The 18676-nt window shown below is 37.2% G+C and overlaps 13 protein-coding genes across 13 annotated transcripts in view; 6 read left to right on the forward strand and 7 right to left on the reverse strand.

Annotated features, from left to right (window-relative positions):
* DBP5 (ATP-dependent RNA helicase) overlaps positions 1-93 on the forward strand; it is a gene marked incomplete at both ends in the record, with an annotated part of 1578 nt that extends 1485 nt beyond the window's left edge. Inside the window, one exon of the mRNA XM_062952241.1 lies at positions 1-93. This exon is cut by the window's left edge and continues 1485 nt beyond it. Coding sequence (XP_062809163.1) covers positions 1-93 — 93 coding nt within the window.
* An 84-nt stretch (positions 94-177) lies between these two features.
* PRCAT00002384001 (mitochondrial 37S ribosomal protein mS43) lies at positions 178-1239 on the reverse strand (the record flags this gene model as incomplete). The annotated part of the gene is made up of 1 exon (XM_062952242.1): positions 178-1239. One exon carries the CDS (start codon positions 1237-1239, stop codon positions 178-180), a length of 1062 nt encoding a protein of 353 aa, XP_062809164.1.
* Positions 1240-1636: 397 nt separating this feature from the next.
* On the reverse strand, positions 1637-2698 carry PRCAT00002385001 (Pal1 family protein; the record flags this gene model as incomplete). Its single annotated transcript, XM_062952243.1, has 1 exon — positions 1637-2698. One exon carries the CDS (start codon positions 2696-2698, stop codon positions 1637-1639), a length of 1062 nt encoding a protein of 353 aa, XP_062809165.1.
* Positions 2699-2928: 230 nt separating this feature from the next.
* PRCAT00002386001 (uncharacterized protein) lies at positions 2929-3255 on the reverse strand (the record flags this gene model as incomplete). The annotated part of the gene is made up of 1 exon (XM_062952245.1): positions 2929-3255. One exon carries the CDS (start codon positions 3253-3255, stop codon positions 2929-2931), a length of 327 nt encoding a protein of 108 aa, XP_062809166.1.
* Positions 3256-4591: 1336 nt separating this feature from the next.
* Positions 4592-6118, forward strand: FCY2 (Fcy2p; the record flags this gene model as incomplete). The annotated part of the gene is made up of 1 exon (XM_062952246.1): positions 4592-6118. The coding sequence occupies one exon, from the start codon at positions 4592-4594 to the stop codon at positions 6116-6118; it is 1527 nt and encodes a 508-aa protein (XP_062809167.1).
* Positions 6119-6763: 645 nt separating this feature from the next.
* On the forward strand, positions 6764-9895 carry PRCAT00002388001 (uncharacterized protein; the record flags this gene model as incomplete). Its single annotated transcript, XM_062952247.1, has 1 exon — positions 6764-9895. One exon carries the CDS (start codon positions 6764-6766, stop codon positions 9893-9895), a length of 3132 nt encoding a protein of 1043 aa, XP_062809168.1.
* Positions 9896-10204: 309 nt separating this feature from the next.
* On the forward strand, positions 10205-10916 carry VTI1 (v-SNARE protein; the record flags this gene model as incomplete). Its single annotated transcript, XM_062952248.1, has 2 exons — positions 10205-10295; positions 10351-10916. 2 exons carry the CDS (start codon positions 10205-10207, stop codon positions 10914-10916), a joined length of 657 nt encoding a protein of 218 aa, XP_062809169.1.
* Positions 10917-10943: 27 nt separating this feature from the next.
* Positions 10944-11081, reverse strand: PRCAT00002390001 (uncharacterized protein; the record flags this gene model as incomplete). Its single annotated transcript, XM_062952249.1, has 1 exon — positions 10944-11081. The coding sequence occupies one exon, from the start codon at positions 11079-11081 to the stop codon at positions 10944-10946; it is 138 nt and encodes a 45-aa protein (XP_062809170.1).
* Positions 11082-11303: 222 nt separating this feature from the next.
* YAH1 (adrenodoxin) lies at positions 11304-11810 on the forward strand (the record flags this gene model as incomplete). The annotated part of the gene is made up of 1 exon (XM_062952250.1): positions 11304-11810. One exon carries the CDS (start codon positions 11304-11306, stop codon positions 11808-11810), a length of 507 nt encoding a protein of 168 aa, XP_062809171.1.
* Positions 11811-12288: 478 nt separating this feature from the next.
* USO5 (Uso5p) lies at positions 12289-14316 on the forward strand (the record flags this gene model as incomplete). The annotated part of the gene is made up of 1 exon (XM_062952251.1): positions 12289-14316. One exon carries the CDS (start codon positions 12289-12291, stop codon positions 14314-14316), a length of 2028 nt encoding a protein of 675 aa, XP_062809172.1.
* A 54-nt stretch (positions 14317-14370) lies between these two features.
* Positions 14371-15603, reverse strand: PRCAT00002393001 (uncharacterized protein; the record flags this gene model as incomplete). Its single annotated transcript, XM_062952252.1, has 1 exon — positions 14371-15603. The coding sequence occupies one exon, from the start codon at positions 15601-15603 to the stop codon at positions 14371-14373; it is 1233 nt and encodes a 410-aa protein (XP_062809173.1).
* A 293-nt stretch (positions 15604-15896) lies between these two features.
* PRCAT00002394001 (uncharacterized protein) lies at positions 15897-17405 on the reverse strand (the record flags this gene model as incomplete). Its single annotated transcript, XM_062952253.1, has 1 exon — positions 15897-17405. The coding sequence occupies one exon, from the start codon at positions 17403-17405 to the stop codon at positions 15897-15899; it is 1509 nt and encodes a 502-aa protein (XP_062809174.1).
* Positions 17406-18006: 601 nt separating this feature from the next.
* On the reverse strand, positions 18007-18459 carry PRCAT00002395001 (TRAPP subunit; the record flags this gene model as incomplete). Its single annotated transcript, XM_062952254.1, has 1 exon — positions 18007-18459. One exon carries the CDS (start codon positions 18457-18459, stop codon positions 18007-18009), a length of 453 nt encoding a protein of 150 aa, XP_062809175.1.
* Between the last annotated feature and the right edge of the window lie 217 nt (positions 18460-18676).

The raw sequence follows: 18676 nt of genomic DNA on the forward strand, positions 1-18676 counted from the left end.
AGAGACTACTTTGGGGGTATCGAAATGACAAGGGTCCCAACAGACGATTGGGATGAGGTCGAGAAGATTGTTAAAAAAGTGATTAAAAGTTAGACTATATAATTGATATATGTGAGCTCTATAATATATAAAGCATTAATAATTTCTTTTTATTTCGTGCTATTTACAGTAGATATTCTAATCTAATTTTACAAATTGTTGCGTTCTTGAAGGTGATCTAGAAGCTACAACATCCCAATCAATGCATTCCCATAGGTTATCAAGGTAGAATTGTTTGCCAAAGACACCGTAGTCCAACAAGTAATTTCTGGAAGAAGCGTCAATTGCTAATAAAGGTAATAATTTTCTATCATTGAACAATATACTAGCTTCCGCTTCGTCTACAGATCCTAGTAACAAGTCATTCTCTATCGCACTTTCATCTTCCTCTTCTTCTCCCTTGTACTCATCATTATGTTCCTCATTTTCTATGTTCCTTCTTTCCTCCATTTTTTTCTTCAGAGCTGCAAGTTTGGCTGCCTTTTGCATCTTTAACTTGGTTAATTGTCCACTTCTAAGAGTATCATCAACAACACCAGCATTATAGGTGTTTACAATCGCAAGGTTGCTATAAGTTGGACCTGAATGGGTTTGTCTGTTAGGACTTCTAAAGCTATTTTCACTTAAGTTGCTTTCAGCTACTAACCAGGTATAACCATCTCCATTTATCGCCTTTGCGGAGTTTAAAAGCAATGTTCTGAACTCTGTAATAGAGCCAAAGGAATCAATCAACCAAGATTTCAAATCTTCATTTAAAGGTTCATTTACAAAACCGAATGACGGTGATTTAAGTAAGTCGTCTGCTTTTGCCTTTTTCACTAGTGTATTTGAGAACTCTGCATCATTGGGGCGTAAACTTTCCAAAGCAAATTGCAAGTTGTGAAGTAAGGATGCATAGGACAAAAGACCATAAAGTTCGGGTTTGTTTATGATTCCAGCTATTAAACTTTCCAAATTTGAAGGAGGGTTTTTTAACTGATTAACTTCAAGTGATTGATTCAATCCCGCTACCAACTGCTCTCCTCTCTTAAACCAGATTTCATTCACAGCTCTATTAGAGTATAATCCTTTGAAATCTCCATTAGAGATTTTTAAATTTTCCAACAAAGATATTTTTGGCAAACTGTAGGATACGAGCCTTTTTGCATAAACGGAACCAGTTAGATTATTTAAAATCCCCTGAGGTGTAGTTCTAAACATTCTGACAAGCTTTGTAGAATTCCTATCACGAAACCTTCCAGTGAAGATAATGCTTTGAAAAAAAAAAGAAATCGATTCTATAAAAATGAACAATACACGTTTAAATTCGTACATTTAAAAAAATTGTAATATAGAAACTAAAACAAAACCAGAATGAAGAGCAAGCCGAATATGTAATAGGTATAGTAGCCTTTGGGCAACCCAAGATTAAAAAGCTTTAAATAGCAAAGGGAGAGATGGCTCCATTTGATGATTTATGTGTTGATGTAATTAAAAGCTCATAAAGTTCGTTTTATGCTCGATCTATGGGTAGATATCATATCAGAATTTAAAGAAGTGACGATGGAATAGGAGATTGTTATTCTATAACCTTTCATTAACCAAAAAAATGAAACAATCACCTTCTAACCTTTAAGCTCTTTACTCTCCTCAAAAGTGAAGATCCTGCATTATTATCAGCATCATCTTCAAGACCAAAGGAACCCCTTCTACCTTCATTTGCTTCAGAAGAGCTTCTTCTGGAACTGTTCTCGCTATGACTATTGCGCAATCTTTGAACGAGAGACTTCTTCCTCCCTAATCCACCACCACCTCCTGGGACAGACAAGTATTCATCAGCAACTGGCTTTGGCGCAGGAGCTCCGTCTACGAATGTAGATGATCCCAACCCTGCAGTTGTGGAGCCATGAATGGGTTCGGCCTTCAGCTTAGAATCGAAATTGATCACTGATGGATTAGCTTTCATTGTATTATAAGTCGAGAGAGGGTCATTTGAGCTCTTACTTGTCTTTACCACTGGCACATCGTTATCAGCAGATTTCGCTCTTCTGACACTGATCCTTCTTCCAACAATCTCGTTCTGGTCATTGTCATCAAAATTGCCGAAAGCCTTATTTAGCTGGTCCGTTTTAGAAGAACCCGTCATACCTGAGATTGTATTGTTTGGTCCATCTGCTGGGAACGCCATTACGGGAGCAGCTTTGACATTCTTGTTACGATGAGGGGTGCAAGCATCAAAAGGACCATCGTGATGAAATCCACCACCAAAAAAACCGCTGACATCCAATTTATCAATCGTATCCATGTTTTTAGACTTGACTGGCTCTGGAAGCTTTTTTGAAGGTGATTTATTTCTAGAAGACTTGTGGTGGCGCCTTCTCTCTCTGTCATACCCGGATGACTTAGTACGATGTCTTGCCGAATCTGAGTGTGAACGGTGGGGTCTTGAGGAGCGATGAGTCCTCGACGTCAGCCCACGCTCCTTTTCTCTTGGATAATCTGCTTTCACTTTTTCTGGGTCGGCCACCTCTTCATATGCTGGTGGAGGAACTTGTTCTTTAGCTGGAGGTCCAGATTGTGTAATTGAACGCCCCAGTCTAGGAATTGCTGGGGCTGCGCGACGGCCAACGTAACCCTCATCTTCATTTAAGGCAGAAGCGAATGGATTATTTGATGACATCTTTCTGTGAAGTAATTGTTAGTATCTTGCAAAAGAAAAAAATATATTAGAGTTCAAATGTGTGACATTGGAAACGTCACAGGTTTGATAAATACAAATATTGCTAATATATTTGCTAGGCTGAGTCGGATTAAAAGTGCGTCATATGACCCGCGTAGCAAAACAAATTAGTACAATACAGGCCACTAATAGCCCAAATTGAGCATTAAATATAGTGCAAATGGAAATACTTACCTTTCTCCGTAGTTTACACTGCTGTCACTTCCTGTTCTCTGAGGACGAGAAGGAGGTTGAGGTTTTGAAAATCGTTCATTAAGTGGCGAATCTGAAGCATTATAGTCATCTATTCGAAAGCCGCTGTAGTCTCCGTCATCTTCATCAGATGACGCCTCAGCAAGCTTTTTATTCTTCGATACCCACTCTTCGAACTTAGTTGGAGTGCCTGATCTTGAAGTCGAACTCTGTTGTGACTCTGTGAACTTTCTAAAAGGATTGTTTGAAGACAATCTTCTGAGCGATTCAGTAGAGTGGTATGAACCGTTAGGCTGTTGATACATGTTTCCTGTCTGAATAAATATATTTTGACTCCAGAGTTTACGATTAGGAACTTATCAAATAATTATATTGTTCTTTCGTCAACTTGCTAAAAAGATTCAGTTAAGTTTCTTAAATTGTCCTCTTCTCTTTTTTTTCTATGAAAGAGAGCTCTATAATGGAACCAGAGCACCAATGTGTCTTTCGCTATCACTCACAGTTGATTCCTTCGTAGTAAGCGTGAGTTTTTCTTTGATCGAAGCTTGACACTTTGACACTCGATTTACCTTTCGTGCTAAAAGCTATCACTATATTTTACTAATAATACGAATGTGACACCCTTAGCTCCAATTCTATCTGATAAATTGAAAGAAAATTGAAAGAAACTGAAAGAAATGTAAATAGACTTAACTTGCTCGTTAAAAGTGTATTAAAGTCTACGTGTTGGCGAAATATTGTCGTCTCGTAGTCGAAATCCAATTGAGCCTCACGAAAGCTGTTCGTCTCACACGCACGCCCCGCAGTTCTTCTACGTAGTAGAACGCGTAAACGAGAAAACAGAATAAGGGGATAGTAACACAGTGCACTACTAACGTTGCTGGAAAAAATGATGTGCGTTACTCAAATATTTTTAAGCGGTATTCTCTGGAGAGTGCAAGGGCTTTCGAAGACTCGCGTAGCCTTTACTTTTATGTGCATTGGATTATTTTACTAGTACGTGGGCATTTAAAAGAGCACTAACCTCGTGAATGTACTTTAAATCATACGCTGCCGGATATCCTTCGCCCCTAGTTGCGGTGTTGCTGTAAAATAATGATTTTGACCCGCCTTTCTTCCCTCATTGGCGAGAATGAGACCGAAAAAAATTAGGACAACCAAAAAGTCAAGAGCAGCCAAGTTCCAGAAGTGCTGAGCTTCATGTTAAGCGCATCAGAACACTTCGGGAAAAAGATCTTTCATAAAAAGATTATATGCCGGATAATATCCCTTTTAGTGAGAATCTTCCTAAGATGCCACTCAAAAGCCTATAGACAGGGCAGGGCTGATCAATAGTAACGAGCTGTCAAGATAGGATAATGGCTTGGCAGTTATATTTTACGCTCATAAAATAGTTATAGTAGCTAGATATATATTCAAATAAGTATAGTTTAGTTTAATCTCATTGCTCAAGAGCCGTTGGTGGAGTGGCCCTTGCAAGGCACTCATCAATGGCTAAAGGCACTAAATTGATAAAGATTTCCATATCGGTGCGAATTTTTCACCTCGTACGGCCCCGTCAATATAATCAGATGGCATAAACTATGTCTTAATTTAAATAATCTTACTCTTCGCAATGTATCTTCTTGAATAGCTTTGCAAATGAAATTTATGACTGAAAGAGATGAGGAGAAGGCCATAGGCCCAGATGTAATCGAGTTTACAGAAAGCCCCAGTGAACAATATGTATCTCTAGATGACGAGAAGGCCGAAAACTGGATCGACAATGTTGGTTTGAGGTTCAACGCTGAAATAAGAGGGGTAGAAAGAGTCCCTGAAAATAAGAGAGAGGACAAGTCTACTATATCTGCTTTGACTATGTTTTTGTCGCCTAATTTAGCTATATCAGCTTTATCAACAGGAGCATTAGGACCCACTTTCTTTGCGTTAGACTTTCGTACATGTATTCTATGCATAGTCTTCTGGAGTATCATAGGATCTTTGTCTGTAGGATTCTTTGCTGTTTTTGGTATGAAGTTTGGTTTGAGACAGCAAATTTTATCAAAGTATTTTACTGGCAATATCATGGGACCTGTTTTCGCAATATTTAATGTCATTTCATGTGTTGGTTGGAATGCGATCAATGCATTGCCTGCAGTTCAGCTTTTGTCATCTGTTGGACCTTTACCACCTTGGGCAGGTTGTTTGATTATTGTTGTTATTACGTGTGCTCTCGCATTATTCGGTTATAAGACGATTCATATTTATGAACGCTATTCATGGATACCAAATTTTATCATTTATTTGATCATGATAGCCAGATTAACCATGTCACATAACTTCACCTGGGGAACTATGGAAACGGGAAAAGTAGAGGCAGGTAATGTGCTAAGTTTCATTACAACCATTTTTGGCTTCACTGCGGGATGGTCTCCATCAGCAGCTGACTATACAGTCTACATGCCTGTTGATACTCCATCTTGGAAAATATTTGTTAACATGACAGCTGGTCTTTCTATTCCATCTATTTTTGCTATGATATTGGGAGCTGCATGTGCAATGGGAACTTACACAGATGAACAGTGGAGCAGGGCATTTAACGATAATTCAGTTGGCGGACTTGTCTATGAAATTCTAGTAGTTGACAACTTGCATGGTTTTGGTAAGTTTTGTGTCGTCATACTAGCACTTTCAGCAATAGCCAATAATCTTCCCGGTAGTTACTCATTATCTTTGTCAGTGCAAGCTGTTTGGGCTCCCCTCGCAAAATGCCCTAGACTTTTTTGGTGCTTTTTGGGTAACTTTGTATCATTAGCCTTATCTATTCCTGCTTATTATGTTTTTGAAGAAGCAATGTCTAACTTCCTATCAATTATTGGTTATAACGTTGCCATCTATATTTCAATCTCTTTGTCTGAGCATTTCATCTATCGCAGAGGTTTCATGGGTTACGATGTTTCTGATTTTAATAATCGAAAGACGTTACCAGTCGGCATTGCAGGTGTGGTGGGCTTTTTGTTTGGAGTAGCATCGACAATTCTATCTATGAACCAATCATGGTATCAGGGCGTAATTGCTAGATGTTTTGGAAAACTGGGAGGTGATATATCTTTCGAACTCAATATTGCATTTGCCTTTGTCGGCTATAACATCATTCGCCCAATTGAAAAGAAGTACTTTCACCGTTAATTTCTTTGTTTTATACTAGAGGTAGTCTGTTGTGCTACTGAAAGCGCCACATCGATTCCCGTGCCAATTTTACTGCAAACAATATTGACAGCTCTTACATTTGCTTTCGCTTTCGTTAATATCTCATTGATGCGAGCAACTTCTATCATAAAGTTAAGTTCAAGGTTCGATATCTTTGCAATTAGGAATCAAACTTGTAATAAAAACTGAACCTGCAAATATGTATTGTAAACCAGTACAAAATTAAAATGTGTGCGACAGCAAGCTTCTTGCCCGATCAGATCCCTTACATAGCGCGAAAATTACATGAACCATATTGTTATCTCCCTTAGTATTTGAATCGCTTTCTCAATTCACTCATATAATAAGTGAAATAAAGATAAAAATTGCCGTAAGACGTTACTCACAGGTTCGATAGAAGAATTGATTTAGTTGGTTCTCTCTTCATTTTGCCTAATTCTATATATTTGATTGTTCAGTACGACGTCGTTGAATTGTATACCCAAAAAGGATTTATATTTTAAATCATTCACAATTGGCAACGTTTTCAAGCGCTTATAAATCAAATCATTATAGAAGTCATTTCGGATTCTTTATTTACATTTTCATATTAAGCGACGACTGAAGATACACATTTGAATCAACATGAGTGAATTGACCAAGGAGGAGATTAGAATGCAGCAAAACAAGAAGCGCACGTATTACTGGTTGAAGTTCGGACCTTATTTATCAGAGCGTCAATGGGCAACTGTAAGGGAAGATTATTCCAGTAACGGTGATGCTTGGTCGGATTTTCCATTTGACCACTCTAAATCTAGGACCTACAGATGGGGTGAGGATGGCTTAGCTGGTGTATCGGACACCCATCAATTAATCTGTATGTCTATGTCCTTGTGGAATGACCAAGATGATATATTGAAAGAAAAAGCTTTTGGATTAACGAATTCTCAAGGAAATCATGGAGAGGATGTGAAAGAGATATACTATTATCTTGATAATGTTCCTAGTCATTCTTACATGAAGTATCTCTATAAGTATCCACAAAGAGCATTTCCTTATAAGCAATTGGTTGAAGAGAATGCGAAGAGGTCAAGGACTGAAAGGGAATTTGAAATCACTGATACCGATGCATTTAAGGACAACAAATACTTTGACGTTGTATTTGAGATGGCCAAAAGTGACGATGATCCAGAGGAATTGCATTTCCGTATCACTGCTTATAATAGAGGTAGTGAACCTGCTCCGTTGCATATTTTGCCACATCTTGTTTTCAGGAACACTTGGGCGTGGGGAACAGAGGAATCGAAGAAAGGAAAGCCACACTTGAAAGCTGAGAATGAGAATGCTATTGAAATCAATCATCCGAAATTTGGAAAGAGGTATTTTGTTTTTGCCCCAGCGCCAGGATTCAATGATGATTCACCAGATGTTGCTCCTGAGTTTTTATTTACTGAAAATGAGACCAACACCAAGCTTTTATATAACCAGGAAAATTCCAGTAAGTATGTAAAGGATGCGTTCCACGAATATATTATTCAGGGCAAAAAAGAAGCTGTTAATCCTGAAAATTGTGGTACTAAGACTTGTGCGTGGTTTTCTTTTGACGAGAATGGAGGTGTACCTCCTGGAGACTACGTGACTATTCGTTATAAGTTAGGAAAGTCTCCCGAATATTTCGATGAATTTGAATTTGATCAGTTGTTTTCTAGAAGACAAGATGAGGCTGATGCATTTTATTGGAGGATTTCTCCGCTACCTATTACAGATGCTTTAAGACAAGTCCAAAGACAAGCATTTGCTGGGTTGTTGTGGAATAAGCAATTTTATCACTTTGTTCATGATTACTGGTACCAGGGAGATCCGAATACTGTTAAACCTCCGAGTAATAGGGCTGGTGGAAGAAATAAAGATTGGAAGCATTTATACATCGAAGACATTCTTTCAATGCCAGATAAGTGGGAATATCCTTTTTTTGCAACTTGGGATCTTGCATTCCATTGTGTTCCCATCGCAATGATAGACCCTGAGTTTGCAAAGAAGCAAATTGATTTGCTCACCAGAGAATGGTATATGCATCCAAATGGACAAATGCCAGCATATGAATGGAATTTCTCAGATGTCAATCCGCCTGTTCATGCCTGGTCTGCTTATAGGATTTTTAAAATTGAAAGGAAAATGTATGGTCATGAAGATTTAGACTTCCTCGAAATTGTTTTCCAAAAACTTTTATTGAATTTTACATGGTGGGTTAACCGTAAGGATTACGATGGAAATAACGTTTTTCAAGGAGGTTTTCTTGGACTTGATAATATTGGTGTGTTCAATCGTTCAGAGAATCTACCGACTGGGGGGAAGTTAGAGCAGGCTGATTCCACTGGATGGATGGCCTTCTTTTGTCTTCAAATGTTAAATATTGCCCTTGAGTTGGCTAAATCAAGGCCCGTGTATGAGAATATAGCATCCAAGTTTTTTGAACATTTCATTCTTATTTCCGATGCTATGACATACAAAGTTGAAAATCAAGAAAGTTCGCTTTGGGATGATGAGCTTAATTTTTATTTTGATGCAATAAGCTATGGTGATCATAATACATTGTTACCAGTTCGTTCTTTGGTTGGTTTGATTCCCTTGTATGCCTCTTTAACTTTAGAGCCTGAACTTTTGGATAGATTCCCTTCTTTCAGGAAGAGATTAGATTGGTTTATTGAACACAGGCGCTCTGTTGCTGAAAGAAATATAGCATCAATGGAAAGACGTGGTGTAGGTGAAAGGTTACTTTTATCATTGGTCAATAAGGATAGACTCGTTTCAATCTTAGAAAGGATGTTCGATGAGGATGAATTTTTGTCCCCTTACGGTATCAGGTCTTTATCTAAATATCATAAGAAAAATCCCTTCGAAATGGATGTCAAGGGTGTCAAATATAAGGTCGAGTATTTGCCCGGAGAGTCTGATTCAGGAATGTTTGGAGGAAATTCAAACTGGAGGGGCCCTATTTGGTTTCCTGTGAACTTCTTATTGGTTGAAGCATTGCAAAGGTTTTATTTATATTACGGACCAGATTTGAAAGTTGAGTGTCCTAAAGGATCTGGAGATTATCTTAACTTGGCACAATGTGCTCAAGAAATTGAACACCGTTTGATCCATCTATTTGTTCCGGACGAAGCTGGAAACAGAGCTTGCAACGGTGATGATGAATTGTTGAACCAAGATCCTCTTTTCAAGGACTATGTTTCATTTTTTGAATACTTTGATGGTGATACAGGTAGAGGGTTGGGTGCCGCACATCAATGTGGTTGGACTGCAGTTGTTGCGAAGTGGATCCACGACAATGGTACTTCTTGTAGGGTTCCAAAGACCCCGAGGACTCCAATTGCTGGAAAATCTTCTAATGTGTTACATAATACCCAGAGCTTGGCTAATAACAAGGATGAAGAAATTAAACAGTACTTGCCTAAGGCTGGACCCTTCCCAGGAAGAATCACAAGAAGAAGATCAGGAAAGTCTTTATTGAACTTAACAATGAACTCTTTGGATTTGGATGATGAAGAAGATGCGACTCTTTATAATATTGCAAAAGAGAATCGTCGCAAGGATGTGAATGTCACCCAAGAAATGAAGAACATATCACCGACGATGTCTGGAACATCTGTAAGCTCGGGAGCTGAAGGGGAGGTTGGATTATTATCCCAAATCAAAGATGCTCTTGCTAAATACAAAATGAAAAGCAAATCTGATCCTTATGATGTGTCTGGTGATGAATTTGAAGCTAAATAAGTTCCGAATAACTGACTAATTTGCCCAGACGTACATTGAAATCCAAAAAAAAATCTTTATTAACTGCCCTTTAATTTTCTATTTAATTTATTATATGCTCCTTGAATCTATATAGAACTCTTTGAGTATGTAGTATGCTCTAGTGTCATTTGCTTCGAGTATTTCATAGCTCCATGCTTTCTTTGGAGAGAGTGGTTTTGCATGAGCCGCACGTTTCTCAAATTTTGTTGTTTGAGACTAGTCACCGATAAATATCACCGTCAATTTATAAGAAACAATTCACGGAGCTGGTCATAAGCATCCATCAAGATGTCTGACTTATTTCATACCTACGAAAGTGATATCCAGTTGGCTTTACAGGAAGCAAAATCGAATTTAACTCAGATTTCAGGAGGTGGCGGTAAGTATTAAACGACGCAATAAAGCTACATCTAACGTACTAACCATTGTCTTAGATCGAAAATCGCTTTTGAAGGCGGTAGAAGATGCGACTGATGAGGGTTTAGAGATATTAGATCAAATGAGTATAGAGGTCCAAAACTTACCTAGCAGTGAGAGGTCGTCATATAATACTAAGATACGCCAGTACAAATCGCAAATTGATGAGTATAAGAGACAGCTCAAAGACTACCTTGATGACCAAGATAGATACGAATTGTTTGGCAGTAGATACTCTGACAATGATGCCGGTGGAGATAGTCTTCATGATCTGCAACGAAGACAATTATTGAATAACAATTCATCGTTAGAAAGAACTTCGGATAGATTGAAAGACAGTCAAAGAGTAGCTCTAGAGACTGAAAGAATTGGAGGAAATATACTTAATGATTTGAGATCTCAAGGCGAACAGATATCGGGCTCTAGAAACGTTCTCATGGCTGCAGATGGCTATGTGGATAAGTCAATAAAAACATTGAAATCTATGAGTAGACGGATGACGGCTAACAAGTTCATAAGTTATGCAATCATAGCTGTGTTGATACTACTCATTTTTTTGGTGCTTGCTAGTAAGTTTTGGTGAGCTGTAATGAATTCTGACTTTGAAAACTTACTTTTGTTTTTTTTTTTTGTCTTTATTTTTTCTCTCTGACATACGACTGTTCAGTTCTTTTGTAATAATTAGGTAGTAAATGACATATAAGAAGTTTAGATGTTTTCTCGAAGCTACTGCAACTTCTCTAATCATTTGACCACGCTAAACTTTTACTTCCTATCCTGACTTCGGTCCGGCTATTTACCGATCTTGGATTACAAAGTATTTCTCATTATTGGCAAGATATATGAAAAAAATATACTAGACAAAAAAAAAAAAATTAGAATATAAAAAATAAGTCCTCACTAACAAACCCAATCGTTAGCTGAAAAGTGAAATCATTATAAAGGCCACAAGTGCTTTTCAATATAAAATATGATTGGAAAGGTTGTCAATAGTTTGGCCCTTATTTCAAGAAATATTAGGGGGACTAATTTGAGGTCGATCCCATACAAAAGGTCATCAATATTTGTTAGACAGTTCCATCCGGCAATACCAAGATTTCATGGCCATCTTCATAAACCAAACCCGGGAGAAGAACTCCACATCACGTTTATAACAAAGCTGGGTGAGCAGTTCACTTATGAGGTAGCCGAAGGCGATAACCTTCTCGATATTGCACAGGCTAACAATTTAGACATGGAAGGTGCATGTGGTGGTTCCTGTGCGTGTTCGACTTGTCATGTTATTGTTGATCCTGAGTTCTACGATTTGATCCCTGAACCAACCGATGATGAAAATGATATGTTAGACCTTGCATTTGGCTTGACGGAGACTTCTAGGTTAGGATGTCAGGTCAAAATGAGTAAGCAGTTGGATGGGATGAGAGTGGCTTTACCCGCAATGACGAGAAATTTACAGTCTAGAGACTTCAATAATTAAAACCGCATATAATTTGGTCTTGTATTTATGCCTCGGGCAGGCATCTTCGATGCCAACCTGGTATCAATTTGATTGTACTTTCTATTATCCATTATAATGCTTCAGTTGAATTACATTTGTATATACATCGATATTGGCTTCTTAACAGTTAGTGAAAGTGTAAAGTTTCTGTTCCATAGTTCCAAATATATCTATCTTTTGACTAGTGAACACCAATTAGGAAATATTAGTACTGCATATATGTTTGTTTACTATCAACATTGACATTAGTACTTTAATCTTCAAATAGTTGAGCAAATATATTTGAATAGAGAGATATACTTGACGAAAGACACCTTCCTTGAGGTACGACCACTTTGTACGCTTATTATTTATAATATTATCTACCTTTTATTGAACGCTTTATTCGATTTGGGTGAAGTTTTATTTGTGTATCAGAGTTGTTAGAACTCAGTTGGCAGTTTTCTACCTTATTAAGATGCCGTCAGATAGTGAACTGGAGTTTCTTAAGCCTCAGGTACCACACCTGGGAACAAAAGCTTTAAATAAACGAGCATTGAATGAAGTCAGTATAAACTCAACGGTTACAGAAAGGCCACTCAAGAAACCATCAATTAGTCAAGAAATGACCAGACCTGGAGAGGATGAAAATGGGGGAACTTTCGTCTCGCACATACCCAAACCATCTTCTAATCTCCTGCAGGGATTGAAGAGCCTCACTGAAAGGAATAGAATGACCAGTGGCATACCTACTCCTGTTGCACCATCGACAGCAGGAAAAGGGCAAATTAATATACAACACATAAACAGGCTAATCGGGTTGAAAGAAACTTTATCAAAAAAATCTGGAGTAGCGGAGTCGGCTGAAACTAGGCCAACACTTCGTACGCGTGTTAGTCAAATAGAGCAAACGCTTGCAAGTGATATAAGAAGACAAAACGACATCCATCAAGACGTGAACAGTCAATTAAACGAACTTAGTGAGAAAGCAGAAGATTTAGAACAGGAATTAATAGAATTGAAACGGTCAATGAAAAAGTCTTCTCATGCTTTGGCTGATATTTCTATTTCAATTAATCAACTGAAAAGAAAATTCCAATATACGGAGGATTCTGTAATGAAGAACGTTGAACATAAAGAGCAGCTAATCAATATCCAAATCCAAGAGCTTTCGAATACTTTATCCTCGCAGTTTAATGAAATTCAGTTTCAATTGCAACATGAGCTCCAGGGAGCTAAATTCTATAGAGATGATGCACTTTTGACAGACATCGACCTGCTCAACAGACAAAGGGAGACTTTGAAGAATCAATTGAATGAAACAAAAATAAGAAAACAGCAAGTAATTAAGAGTGAATCTAGTCAACTAGAGAATGAATTAAATAAACTCCTTGAACCTAGAGTCCAAGAAATTGAAAAAATGAAAGAGAAGTATCAACAAGAAGTGAATAGTTTAGCAACAACTCTAAAAGATCTCGAAACCGTTCAGCAAGAAATAGAAACTAAGAGAAAGGAACAAAATTTGATGCATGATACAATTGAAGGTTATATTTCAAAGACAAACAGTTTTGAAGATCAAAAAGCGACATTAATTAATAGTTTGAGCGATCTCGAATCACAACTAGACTCGGTGAAACAGGCACTGGATATACGCAATTCTGATTTGAGAAGTGCCTTATCAACTTATAACAGCATGATAAAAAAAAAACAGAAGTACGAACTTCAAAAAATGAAGATTGAGAACTCGATAATGAACTATGAAGGTAAAATGAGAATATATATCAAAATAACTGAAGTTAATAATAAAAAGGAGTTTTACCACGAAGGAAAGCTTTATACTTTTAATCAAGTTGTTAATGCTTCTGAGAAGTTAGCAAATGATCATTTAATCAGAAACTTTCAGGTTTTAGTTGAAAGCTTGCTATATGGAAACAATGTCTCTATAACGTATACGGGTTATAGAGATGATGAATTAATTGCCGAGTCAATTTGCAAAAGTTATATGAGCTTAATAAGCGCTTTTCGTGGACATCAAAAACAAGCTATGACAATAAGTTTGAAGTGCATGGAAATTAAGGACTCATTGGAAGATTTGTTTGACTCTAATCGCATTGTCAGTCACCTGAACCTTTCTACCAGCTTGAGTCAGCTCAATTCTCAAAAAATGTTAATCGACAATGAGGATGGCCTAATAAAAGTAATTAGAGATTTTGCTACTTCCTCAAACATTATATATATTATGAATGTTGATATACAATATCCCGAGCTGTTGAAGTCATTTGAGAGTAATTTGATGTTTTTGAACTTAATGTCTAGCGATACACTGCAACAGATGAACTATTTAAATGGGTTTGTTGATACAAGCGGTCAAAATGTGATATCAAAATTATTGCGTTATGCAAAACAGAATAGCAAAACCTTATTAATATCGAACCTTGCAGAAAAAAATAAGTCATACACCCCGATTTTGCAAGCCTTAGAGACAATCAAAGAGACTTGTCTATAAAGTTGTTGGTAAAAGTCATAAACAAACATTTCATTCTTGGTTTATCCCCGATGATTACATGGTAGTTATTAGGTCATGCAAAGTCCATTTTAATTCATTGGTAGTTCCAATATGGCTCTCTGGCTTACGCTGGGACTTACTATCAGCGTTTTCTTGTGGATTTTGTATTGCTTCCTTCGGGGAATTGTCAAGAACTTTTACAGAGGCAATATCATCCGTCTTCATTTCATTGGCTTCTGGTTTCTTAATCGTATCCTTCTTGTCCTCGGACTCCTTTAATACCTCAAGTTTCGGCGGGAGATCGTAGTCTGGTTGAGACGGGTCCCAATCATCATTGTGCAACATAACGTTTGGTAATCTATATTTAGGGCCACTGTATTCTAATAAATGAGGATACATTTCGAATGTGTCATAGAGATCACTTATATTCAAAACAACCTTCTGCTTTTTCGAAGGTCTTTCTTCTTCCGACAGGGGCCGTTTTTTCGGTCCATCTTGATTAGACTGTACGGCGATAAAATCATTACTAGTGTACTTCTTTTCTCTGTATCTCGCTACATCTATAGCACTCTCAATGACATTGTTAAGATGAGTCTCGAGGCCAAGCGATACTACTTCTAGAACTTGAGCATTTACACCTCCGGTGAGGCCATTATCTCTCATAGAGAAAAGTATTCTTCGAGAAAGACTATCGTAATCAGGAAGTTCATAGTTTTGAGTTGCTATTGGGGTATTAATTCCATTCACGACATCTTGCTGCCACTGTACCAAATTATTCACTTGCAATTGTTGCTGTTCTTTGTCTTGTATCATTGGGATTTTAGGTAACAAGGCATGTCTAGTCAACGTTATGGATGCGAAAAGCTTATTCTTTTTGCCACTGTCTCTAGTTATATTCTTTATCCTTCTTCTTTCTTTTATGGGTAAGCCCATAATGTTCTGTTTAAATTTTTCGTATTGACTAGATTTGACATTTTTCGTTTTAATAGCTCTCTTATTCCAGAAGGAAGCAAATTCATTTTGATAATCATTGGAGCTCTCCTTCAATGAGTTTGCTAAATTCATCATGAGTAATTTATTATGATAGTTGACTAGGCCATTTTTTAATAGTGGAGAAATTGTTTCAACTAGCTCATTTCTAGATAACTTTCCCACTAAGAATAAACTTAGAGATTCATGATACTTATTCCAATTATTTCCAAGTTTATTTTGAAACTCTCTTATGAGAGATTGTAGCTCTAGAGTTTTACCACCCTTAGATGGGCTCAGTGTTGAAACTGTTGACATAATATTAATGGAAATGAAATATCTATTCCGACGATTATAATCTTGAAAGGGAATGAAATGTGATCAAAAAATGAGAAAATTCTCGGCCCACCTTCCTTAATTTCTTTCACAACCAATACTAAGAGCCTGTAATGCTTTTATCTAAAGTTTTTGATAGATTAATAATGATTTGATATAAAGTAGTTCCACAATAGAAATAAATACTCATAGATACTTACCTTGTGCTCTACACGAAATTGAGCGATTGCAAAATAATCTAGTGATATACAAAATCTATAAACTGACTAATCACTCTAAGATATTTCTCTATTATGGTTCAAAAGATCTTCCTTGTCTTCGGTAGACTCGAAGGTCCCTATGTCATCATTTCTTTGGATAAATATAAATATAAGAGAAAACAAAACGCTCAATCCTGCCACTCCCGTTCCCATATTAATTGCACTCCTATAGCTCTTTAGTTCGTCACCAGTACGTTGTAATACTTGCGATTCGACAGTACTAGCTATTGCAAGAAACAAGGATACTGAATAATTAATAACTGTTGAAACAAGTGAGCCCGCCATACCTTGATGATAGGCCGGTAAGTAATCTGATAAGATAATGCTTGCACTTGGGAAACTCACATCCATAGCCCAGCAAAGCACGAACATCATTCCCAAGGACACCCTAAAGAATGTCTGATGCACTGGCATAACAGAAAGCATAATACATCCACTCATAAATGTGATTGCTGAGAGAGCCAATAGATAAGATGGCTTCGTCCTGGAAATAATTGCAGATACACAAAGGGCTGCAACAACTCCTAAAATGAAGAGAGGTATATAAGTGAGACCGCCTTGAATTGGTGAATAATGCCTTAAGTTTAAAATGATGCTCCAATAATAGTATTGCCATATTCCAAATGATCCCCAGCCAAAACTTATTATCAATAACACTAGCCCAATTTTGAGGTTAAACACTGACCTAGGAAGTAAAGGGTATTTGACTACCTTCAATTCCAAATAGAAGAACAAAATGATCAATAACATTGAAATTACCAATAACACTATTACGTAAACAGCTGACCAACTGGATTCTGGTCCTTGATTCCAAACAAAATTGAGCAATATCAAACCTGAAACACCAACAGAAGACCCAAGGAAATCCATTCTCATCAATTTTTCCTTGAATAATGTTGCACTCTTCTTGACATCCAGTGGTATCACAAAATAAGATAACATGCCAAAGATGGCAGCCAGTATTGCCATCATCCAAAATGCCCATGGCCACCAGACCAATTCACTGAAGATCGCTGCAAATAACGCCCCGATTGTTGCACCAGTCGGTCCAGAAGCACCTATCAATCCAAATGCAAAATTTTTTCGGGCTCCATTCTGGTATATACTTCCTATTAGACCAACTCCACTTGGAATTAATAAAGCGAAACCAAACCCTTGAAATGCTCTACAAACAATGAAAAAAATTATTGATTTTGAATAATATGAGACACCAGTTAACAAACTCCACAATGTTACCCAAATCCACCCAATATTAAATATCAATTTTAGCCCAAACAAGTCTCCCAATTTTCCGCTTATCAACATAAAAGTTCCAACTGTCAAGGCAAACAGACCCATGAACCACACCTTTTGTGAAGACTCGACTGACTGACCCGAAGCAGCTTCGAATGACTCAGTAATAATATTCATTGTACTTAAAGACATAGTAATGCCGCCCTGAGTAAGGAATTGTGCCATACAGACAATAAAAAGAACCATCCACTCATGAAATTTTGATGTAAAACATGTAGGTCTGGGGTCCATCTTTAAATCTTAAGTATTACTATTTCTGAAATTACGCTCACCAACAACCTGAAAATTATAATTTCATGACTCTTCTTGTTAGAGGCTGTATGAGCAAAGTTCCAACTATATATTTCTTTGCAGATTGAAAATTATCGAACAAGGGTGTAAGGGTGTATACGATGGGCCGATATTTCGCATCTTTTATTTATCGGGATGCCGGTTACACTTCATCGCCGTCCCATAAAGTTTGTATACTTTTACATAAAGACCTTCTCCGCGGGAGAACAAGTATATACGATGCTATAGATTTCGGTTCCATCACTAGTCTATGTGAGTCATATAAACTTTTGGATTGTAAAAAGAAATGGGAAGGAACAGTTATAATCATTCACAGAGAAACGAGTCCGAAAACTGGCATTCCTTTAACCGCACTTTAATAGAAGTGACGTAGCCTTTTCTTCTGTTTCACATATTATGGCTTCTTCTTGTTTTCCTGATACCAATTTAATCTCTGTGTATGGGGTATAAGTACTCACACTTTTGTTTCTGCCACATTCTTTTCCTTGCCACAACTTCGCAGTGGCAACTTTGTAATGATAGGCTGGGCGCAATCAATCACCTAGCTAAAAGCCTTCAATGACTCAAGAAATTCATCAGTCTCCCGAATAAAGTTGCTATTACTGATCCTTTCATCAAACTGAAAATCGACTGGGCTGAGCGCGTTGAAAACTATATTATTTAAATAATAATTAGAATAGAGCTCCCAGAGCACGTTTTGTAAATTATCAACACCGTTGTCTGATACGAGAACAAATTTTAACCCTGAGGCAGATTCCAAGTAATGTATTCTGAAACGTGCTGTTGAAAACGATTTGAGGTTATTGCCAATCTCTGCGTTACCTAGTTTGGATGATATATTCTTGAGGGAATATAATATGCCGAATAATAGCTTGGAAGTATCTGACTCGTTATTCTTGTTAACTAATCCCTGATCATTCTCTTTATGTGAGTATTCCCTGCTGTAGACACAATTACAATGCTTGTCAAAAATGTAAAATGAGTAAATTGTCATGCTACTAGCTGACCGATAGCAAATTGTGTAGTAGTTTTAACCACAATAATGTAAATATAACCACCATAGTACCAAAGTTGTGGTTCACGCTTTAAAAAAAAAACTTGTATGCAGGTTGACATCTGTGTATCCACAGTCTGCAACTTAGCATATATAAGTACTCTGTGGTTCAAGAAATTTAAGCTTTAATTATAGTGAGTAATGTTTAAGTACTGAT

This window comes from Priceomyces carsonii (genome assembly GCF_900007245.1).
Source record: "Priceomyces carsonii strain CBS4050 genome assembly, scaffold: Debaryomyces_carsonii_scaffold_2, whole genome shotgun sequence".
NCBI lineage: Eukaryota > Fungi > Ascomycota > Pichiomycetes > Serinales > Debaryomycetaceae > Priceomyces > Priceomyces carsonii.